Here is a 9,883-nt window from a genome sequence, read left to right as displayed (position 1 = left end):
TTTTCTTTCTTTCTTTCTTTCTTTCTCTTCTTTCTTTCTTTCTTCCTTCCTTCCTTTCTTTCTTTCTTTCTTTCTTTCTTTCTTTCTTTCTTTCTTTCTTTCTTTCTTTCTTTCTTTCTTTCTTTCTTTCTTTCTTTCTTTCTTTCTTTCTTTCTTTCTTTCTCTCTCTCTCTCTATTAACCCGTTCTTTTTCATCTCATCTTGTCGCGTCCCTCCATCATCTTTTCAATATCCTCATATTTACATCGGTCCATCTCTCTTTGACATTCGTTCCTATGCAAGCGATTCAAACCCCGTTACCACGCTCCTAAGAATGCTTCAATATTGACTTCACTCTAGGCGAAATAAATAGCCCCAATTGTACTCGAATATTTGTCTTTTCTCTTACATTCAAGATTTACTTGCAGCGACAATGTGTAAAATCCTGCTAAAAATAACCAGTTGAGCCAGACAAGCCTATCATTATAACAAAGAGTACTAGTATTTAGGATACGGATACCCGAATATGGTTTCTCAAACAGGACCAACACCTCAAGATACACTTTAAGATCTAAAGACATGGACTTTAATATGATTTTTTTCTACATCGTCTCAATAATTAGGGTCGATTCGATTTGTCAATTTCAATGAACAAGATCAACGCTTTGTGAAGACTGCGTAAGTCTGTAAAACAAACGCGGTAAATCAACATTTTGAACATCAAAACATTTCAAAACGTACAATACAGCTTCCGACCTGCCGGAGTCACGTTTTCGCAACATCAAGGATTCGTACAGCATCATCGGGTATTGAAGAATCGTTGCCACGGCAACATAGCTTCTCGGAAGGACAAAGTGCCAAGTAGAACGTCATCAATAAGATGTAATAATTACTGAATAATTGCTATATCGATTTGTTTTGAGTCTAGGATTCGTGTGAAAAGATGAGAGTTCGTCTCACAGTCAGAGCAGGTGTGTGAGAGAGGATCCTTCCGGCGGGGGAGAGAGGGCCCGCAGTTTCGTAGAATGCTTCGCGACAGGCCTAATGGGTATTTTTTTTCTTTGAATAGTCGATGAAGCGAAAAACAATTTTCACACAGATAAATGTTTCTTTTCCTTATAACAATGAGTCATCTCGCCTTCAAGTGATACCTTTTTTCCGCCAACCGTCTTTTAATGAATTCAGTGCGCTCGGTTTCGGAATACCCGGCCCTCCACAGAATTATTGGAATCATAATTATATATCAATTGAAAACTTTCATTCATATCTGTTGCTGCGCATCGAAGATGTCGTGCGAGAATTACTGTTTTTCCTTTGGATGTATTCCTCATCATCGTAAACTTAGCTTGATTAAGTGTGATTGGAAACATATCTAACTGAAAAGATTAAGAACTGAAAAGGAGGAAAACAAACATTTGCCACTTGCTATTGCTATGAATTTATCTTTTAAATCGGTAAGTTTTCATATCATTCTGCAAAACCGGAATGTCTGATATTGTTGTTAGTAATGATGAATTATTTTGGTTAATGATCGCTGTCTTTTATTTTACTAATAGAGAAAATGATAGGCCAACATATGGTAGATCTAATTTGATACAAAATGCATTCCCTGGAAAAAAAATCATATCCATAATAATCATGATAATTTTATGGAGCATATATTCATATAATCGTTTTCTCTTTCATCTTTTATCTTGAATTCTTTATATTTTTCTCAATTAAAAGCTTATGGTTATCAAGTAAGATCACGAATTCAAACGTTATTTTTCTATAATTATAATCGATGAAAAAAATCCGGAAAACTGCCCCAATAAGAACGCAGGAAAAAAAATCAAAATCAAACCGAATTCAGAAAACAGTTTCCCTGTATTCCTTATTATTTCAATCAACATTCAAAAAGTCGTCTTGCACCGATTCACTTTATTTCACGACCTAATAAAATAAAACAAAAATGATCACCTTTATCAAAATTGAGAAAATATATGAACACAGATAGGAAATTCTATTTCAGATAATTTGAGATTTTGTGAGATATTTTTCAATAAAATACGAATAATCATGATTTTCGACACTAAGAATTTTAAACGTAATGGAAATAAATCTTTGAAAACTGAAGGGCGGAGTGAGGTCGTAATACTATTTAATCAAACTTGAGAAAATAATGAACACAAAAATAAAACTTCATTTCAGGTAACGGTGACGATTCTGAGATATTTTCCAGCAAAAATGAACTCTTATGATTTTCGACAAAAAACATTAAGACCACTGGCGGATCCAGGGAGGGGGGGGGGGGGCACAGACGGCCCGTGCCCCCCCCCCTTGAGAGGCACAATTAAACTTTATAATGTAAATATGTCGTTAAAACAGAAGTGTGCCCCCCCCCCCCTTTTAAAAGTGAAGACCTTTTTTTTGTCAATTTTTTTCGTGCACTAAATCCCCTTATAATTTTTGGTTAAAACCCTTTTGTTTCGCTTAACACATTTTCCCGGGAAAATGTGCCCCCCCCTTCGAAAAAAATCCTAGATCCGCCTGTGATTAAGACTTAAAAAATAATGGAAATGAATGCTTGAAAACTGAAGTAGAAGGAGGGTGGTAATACCGTGCATGATATAATAAAATATTGATGGAAATCACGCTTTTGGAGGCAAAAGCAACAATCAATTTTTCAAAGGAGGAATACAAAATCAAAAATAAGGGAACGGAGAGTGATAGATAGTATATTGAATAAAAACACCTGTTTCATTAACAAAAAACACCTGCGTGGTGTCCCTGTATGATTTGAGTATACTTACATCACAGAGATGGATTTTTTTTACCTCTATGCTCAGATGCTTAATCTTGAGAAGAAAAAGGAATATAGAATTTGGATGTCTGCTCCGGAAAGTAAAGGTATAAGTCCAAGATTTTTTTTGTTTCAATTGGGCTGAGAAATATTTTGGAAGGCTTTTGCATTGCCCCAAAGTCCCAATTCTTAACCAACGTTGGTTAAAGCATACGAAATAGTTTTTGACAAAATTTGACCAACAAGCCTTTATGGAACGCTTAGTGTCACGTAATTATTCCGCAGTGTGATTTGAAATTAAGTTTTGGATTTTGATTGATTGACAACGAATTTATTCATTCCAAAATGTCAACAAAGTTACAAAGTAAAGCAAAATATAATATAACATTTTGAAATGAATTAGGAAGCTTCTGGAAAGCAAAGCTTGTTATTGAAGGTTTCCTTAAGTTACATGGGGATGTGCCATGGGGATGTGCTATCTCCATGAACTCGGAATATTAATTGAAAGAATCCACTAATGAGTAATACTTTTGAGACTTGCTTGTCTTTCCTATGAACAGAATCAAAATCTCGGGATGAAATTGGAAATAATTTAAGTGTATACCAACTATTATATTAAAGGGATACTCCAGGCTGAGGCTATTATGATTTTAACAGATAAAGAAAAATCAGACAATCAAAACACCGAAAATTTGATCAAAATCGGACAAGGAATAAGAAAGTTATGACATTTTAAAAGTTTGCATTATTCCGGTGAAATAGTTCTAGGCTTGTCTTCATGAATATTCAATGAGCAAATTGATGATGTCATATCCCTACTTGTTCATTTGTATTTTATTATATGAAATTAGGTTTATTCAATTTTTTTCCTTCAAAAACTTAAAACATTGGAGTGAAAATTGATTAAGTGCATTAGATATTCATTGCTTCAACTTATTTCATTATAAGGGAGACATATCATTCACACATGTATGAAATGATGAAAAAATTATGATTTCATGTAATAACATAAGAAAAGGGAAAGTGGCGATGTGACATCATCAGCCCACATAATGAATGTTTATGACGACGTGCACATGACTCTTTTCACAAAATATTGCTTAACTTTAAAATTCAATAACTTTGCTATTTGTAATCAGATTTTGATAAAATTGTCAGCATTTTGCTCTGTGAGGTTTACCCTATTTATTTAGATATAAATATTTTCAGCCTGGAGCATCCCTTTAAGTTTGCAATTCCATTTTGAAGATAGCTCCTTTGTATAGACATTAGAGGTGTGGAGTTCGTATTTATAAATTTAGGAGTAGGGGAGACCGGGGTTAGTTGGAACATGGGGTAAGTTGAAACATTGTAATTTTCTTTAACGTCTTTAAATAAATTTCTGCAATACTGCCCTCAAGTTATTGTCATTATCAACGGCCATCCACCATATTACAGACAACACATGTGCAACAAGCCTGGTGAAGTTAGAAACAAATTTTTGTTTTTTGACCTTCTGAGTAAATTTTTTCTCGTTCAGAAATGTTTGATTATCTCAGAGAAGTTTACAGATCAAGTTGGCCAGTTTAGGGGTATAATAGACACTTATACCAAGCTACAAAATGAGGTTATTGATATGCCATGGTGAAGTCCCTTTTTTGTGCTGTAAGCTTATAAACGTCAAATGAGCCTCCGGGGTTAGTTGGAACAAAATTGAAGGGGCTAGTTGGAACATGTTCCAACTTACCCCAAACATAATTATGAATGAAAATATTGGATATGAGAAAAAAAAAAAAAGTATTTCACACCCTTCTGAACATGTATTGTATACCATGCTTGTTTTGTTTATCAGTTAGGTCTGAGTGTACATTTAAGGCCTATTGTAGGCACCTAAATGCAATGTTAACCCTTATCAAAAGGGGGGGGGGTCAATTTGAGCCCCCCTCAAGAAATTTTGTCACTACGCCGTCGCACGAATTTTTTTTATTACACTGCTAGCTGACTTTTTACTTTCAAGTCTTGCGCATCATTTGAGACCAAATTTGTGATGCCTGTGTTTCAAAATTACGCAACAAAAATTACGCAACAAATTGTATGTGCATGTTTGGACCCAAAATTGTTCAAAAAGGTGATTCCATGTACAAGGTCAATGCAAATTGCGTGCGTTTTTCAACCAAAAGTCATAAATGTATGATTATTTTTTACTTTTGCTGGTTCAAATAGATTAATTTTATGCTATTTATGATCGCAAAAGACTCCTGACAAAGTCCATCGGAAAAAACAAAGTTCGAAAAAACAAAAAATACATAAGAAATTATATTTTTTGCATTTTTTGGTGGATATTTGTTATAAATGTGAAAATTGATACTCTCACCAAAAATTCTACTAGCTTAATAAATAGAGTTTAAGGCAAAAACATTTTTTTTAAAAAAATTCTGGAAAATTTTATATGCTTATTTGCATAATTAATTATGAAAAAAATAAAAACAATCAATTTTTGTCTCATAAATTTGATGCAGAAGTACATGAAATTGCTGATAGTACACTTAATTGCATGTAAACTCAAACGCACCCAAATATGCAGAATTCTACTACACAGTCTGCTTGCGTGAGTGGCTGTATAATAGAAAACATAAAGTTCAACGAATCCACACTTTAATATTTTGAACTTGAATAAGATAAAGCAAATAGGCTAAAACCATGTAATATTACAGTTTTAAGTAGTTTTAGTATAATTCTTAATTGACCATGCAGTGTTCCAACTTACCCCATACCATGTTCCAACTTACCCCGATATGGGGGTAAGTTGGAACGTTTGCGATAGTCTTGTTCAAGGTGGAATTTTTCAGTAACCATAATAGAGTTAAAAATTTTATGGGGTACATTTGAAGCCCTGAGATATATGCTTCAAGCTGATATATTTATTGTTTCTCTAATAAAATCTATTTGGATTTTACAGCCATTTTTGTCAAAAATTTTCCAACTAACCCCGGTCTCCCCTATTATAAGCGGTTTCGAAATAAAGAATTAGTAACTTTTTTTGTAAGCTTATATGTTTTTTGTATCCGAATCAATGATAGTAACATGCCGTAATAGTACGGGTATCATCTCTTCGTCCTTAAAAGGTAATCAATAAGGCGAAAATGATCTCAGTTAATTTCCGCACACTTAAAATCTTACTGTATTTGTACTGTAAGAAACACATTTATGATTTTCATGGTTATTACGCTATACCACAATCATGATGTTACTAACGACAGGGGCTTCTTTACCAAGTAGTTGCTATGTTATGTTAGTGGGACTATCGAGTGCTTTTTAATCGTTTGTCCAATATTGACAAGACGGTAAAAAAATGTTTGCATTGAGAGAGCGAGAAACTATTAATGGAATCACTGTCTGCTCCAGTATGTTTTTCTGAGATAATGATTCATTCTCTTTTATACCAAGCGCAACCCTTCTCCTCCTCTCGCTCTTTCTTATGTTTTCTCTCTCTTTATTTCCCTTTTTTTGTTTTATAGCATGTTTTTATTGTCTCCTTTCAAATCAAATACAATAACAATATAAGTCCCATAAGGCAAATTCTACGATCATTTTGAAACAAGTATTATCACAGACTTATAGACCCTAGTACAACGATCACTGAGAATGAAAAAAAAAAAGATAATGAAGAAAATGTTTCTTGTCTCTAAGGCAGATTGATATTCATATGAAATGATAAGAAAAGAAAGATGATCTTTTCAATCGATCACACATCACACTTTAACCCCCCTCCTCCTCTCTGAAATTTCACAATTTTAATATCACACAGCAAAAACTGTGGTGTCAACCGGTGTACATAGAGGACAACACCAGTGATTTTACACCGGTGTTAAATTGACAGTCAGTGTTAGTTTAGCACCTATAGGTGTTGTTGCAACACCTTTGGTTGTTACATGTACACTCTTTGGTGTTATATTCAATCTCTAGGGTGTAATTTTAACACCAGAGGGTGTGGTCCTCTATTAACACCCACTGGTGTCAGTTTTAACACCACAGTTTTTACAGTGCACCACCTAAAACACTCTCTGTCCCATGCTTTTCACTGTGCCGATGTACACCTTGACGATATCAGCTTTTTTGTTATATATTAATTGGAAAAGTTTGGTTATTATCGTGAGATAAATGTTTAATCCCTGCCGAATAAGAAAAAAAAGGACGGGAAAGTCCTTGTTATGATTTCACTTTACACTTGCCTTTCCCAGTCAGAACCAATCAGATAGATGCGCGGGAATTCGGTTGCTGCGCATGTGTTCGCCACTGATCTGAATATTATTCAGAGTCCCGTCTTACAAAGAGTTACGATTGATCCAATCAATCTCAACTGTATGGAAATCCATCAATGTCAAACAATTTCTACAGGAAGTTTGCACAATCTCATTTTGTAAACAAATAGAAGCGCACTAAATTTTCAAGAAAGCAATGAATATATGAATATACATCATTATGTAGAAAATATACGTCCACGGTGACGCACACTGCTTTTAAAGAAATATGCCTACATGAAACTGTTTTAATTTTCATTTTGTATTATAAAAATCTTATTTTTCTTTTCTGGTATGTTTTATCGGAAACGTAATCCAACAACACATTATTATACAACTTAATCAAAATGGTGATATACAATATAACACAGAACGAGACAAGATAGGACCCAGGTGAGATACAATAGAACACCACACAACACATACGGACAGACCAACTAGACAATTCCACACCACACGTAACAACACAACGCCACAAAAATATCTCTCTATACACACAAGGACAACAGAGACCCACGTACCGTAACCATAGTAACCGGGACCACAAAAAAGACTGATCTATTTTTCTTTTTGTTCTTATTTTGTTCCCAGGTAACTTTCTGAGGTTGTGGTACCAACTTTGGTCGATGGTCAAAATGAGCGGTGTCCGGAAGAAAAGATGGAAAGGCCCTCTACCGGTCAGTGCTATACAGGGAGTTCTCCTCAAGGACAACCGTTTCGCTGGTATGCTGCTGGAGGACCAGATGAAACAAATGACAATAGACCGGAGGCGAGCGAAAAACCTGCTAGACTGGCAGCAACAGTCGTTTTTATTGAGTCAAGCAATCAAGGAAACGGAACTACGAGAGATGGGTGTAAACCACACGTCATTCTTGCCAGAGGTCACGATGAAGGTAACAGAACCAGCCGTCAGGGCCAGGCGTCCTTTTGGGAAGGTTCGCCGATCTGCGTCACAGATGCTCGAAGACTTAAACATGTTTGAAAAACGGTTCTCGCTTCCCGATCTAACGACTCGAAGGAGTCGAACCTTACCCGAGTTTTCTGTCTCCGCGCCATCTCTGACCAAACGGAAGACAACCCGTGATGAGGAAATTTTGTCTACGCAAGGCGCCCCCGTTGAAACCACTCGCTCAAATTTCACCCAGCTACACGGTATTGATCTACGCATCCCTGGGAAAAGTAAAACTGAAATCGAGTTTAGACCGAGAAGGAAACAGTCACAAGCAGCTGCAGCTAGTCGGATGTGCGGGGACCATTTACCACTCTACGGACCCGAGGCCGAGGCGGAGCGAGAGGAGAAGGAAAAGCAGTACGTCAGAAACCTGCAGCGCAAAATGAGAGAGCTAAAAGTCGACGAAGATGATCGCTTTAAGCGACTGGAGATGAGTCTAGTCCGTGATTCACCGGACCCGAATGAGTCGGATGATAGACTGAAAATTTCAGGTTTGGAAAAACTTGTGGCGCCGGCTGGAAATAAAGAAAACACTGGAGGACCAGAATCAACTGTTAGATCCGACCTTCCAGACTTTTCTGACAGCGATGGGGGTTCTGAGAGTGAAGATGAAAAGTCGCCCCGCACAGAATCCAACGTATCGAATTTGTCACGATTGTCCACAAAGTCATCCACATTTTTTAAGTAGACCCAAACCATGGAAAACTCAGTCAGCTTTATATTCACGATGCGAAATTGTTATTTAATAAACTGAAATATTACATACATTTTTTCCGAGACCAACAGCCTGTTACTGGTGGGACCTGCTCCGTCTAAAGAAACGTTACCAGTAATGTAATGAGAAATACTGCAAAATATATAGTGACACGTCATTGTTGTCGCAAACTGTTCCTACTCCTATAAATTTTCGGTCATGTTGATCGGAAATCCAGTCCGTCAGATGAAAAATGACCCCGAACGAACTCTAAATTGACACAGAAAGTGCAAGACCGGATCCCCCCCCAAAAAAAAAAAATTAAAAAAAAAATGCAGAGGGGATGGACTGCCGGACCTCGTGGATACAATTCTTCAATGTAAATGGCGTTATTATAAGATGAGATGATAGAAGGGATGCAAGATTATAGGCTATCATATTTTTAATGATTAGACACGTGTTTTTATTTCATGCGATAGTCATAGCGCCTTTCCTCTTGATTACAAAGCGCTGCAAATGCACGTACTATATGCTCCATGCATGTTTGGGCCACTAAACAATAATTCAACTCCACATAATGTTCACCTGCATGTAGAAACTTAAATTATTATTTCGTCAGGCCTTAATGAGAAGATGAAAATGCATGAAGATATACGGTTCAAAGCAATTAGTTTTCGTCATGTTAAGGGATGATTTAATACCATCTAAAAATCCATCCAGGAACGAACACCAAAGCTAGATACATTTTTATGAGAAGAAATATGTATGATGTTAGTATTTTCCCCAGAATAATCTCCATTTACTTAACTAGAACAATGACAGCGTACTTCTGCTGAGGGAGATCGATAGACTCTAAAGAATAAAGATATTGATTTATTTCTTTTCAATATTAATGTTCTTTTAAAATTGAAGGGAAAGAATGCGAAATCTGCTATTAGACTGTAGCATTATTTGTGCGTGAATTTATGAAATAATATTTTCGATGTTTACATTGAAAAAAAAATATATATGGAGGTCATCAATACCTTATCGCTATCGTTTGTCATGTTTGTGTTGTTGGTGTGAAAGTTTTTGCTTCATGAGAGTAACTTTATTTTGTAAATGTTAAGCATCATTTAGGTAAGTTTTTGCAAAATAAACTTTATATATATTTCATTTTACTGAAACTGTATAATGAATCTTGGTTGTTAGTGAGA

At 35.7% G+C, this 9,883-nt stretch overlaps 1 protein-coding gene across 1 annotated transcript; it reads left to right on the top strand.

The window, feature by feature from the left end:
• The first annotated feature begins 448 nt into the window (after positions 1-448).
• LOC129262796 (uncharacterized) lies at positions 449-9,859 on the top strand. Its single transcript, XM_064100578.1, has 2 exons — positions 449-1,433; positions 7,633-9,859. Exon 2 carries the CDS (start codon positions 7,668-7,670, stop codon positions 8,679-8,681), a length of 1,014 nt encoding a protein of 337 aa, XP_063956648.1. The 5' UTR covers positions 449-1,433; positions 7,633-7,667; the 3' UTR covers positions 8,682-9,859.
• The last annotated feature ends 24 nt before the right edge of the window (positions 9,860-9,883 follow it).

This window comes from Lytechinus pictus, chromosome 6, assembly GCF_037042905.1.
Source record: "Lytechinus pictus isolate F3 Inbred chromosome 6, Lp3.0, whole genome shotgun sequence".
NCBI classification, from domain to species: domain Eukaryota; kingdom Metazoa; phylum Echinodermata; class Echinoidea; order Temnopleuroida; family Toxopneustidae; genus Lytechinus; species Lytechinus pictus.
The sequence above is the reverse complement of the archived record's forward strand: the minus strand, read 5'-3'. Positions and strand labels throughout refer to the sequence as shown.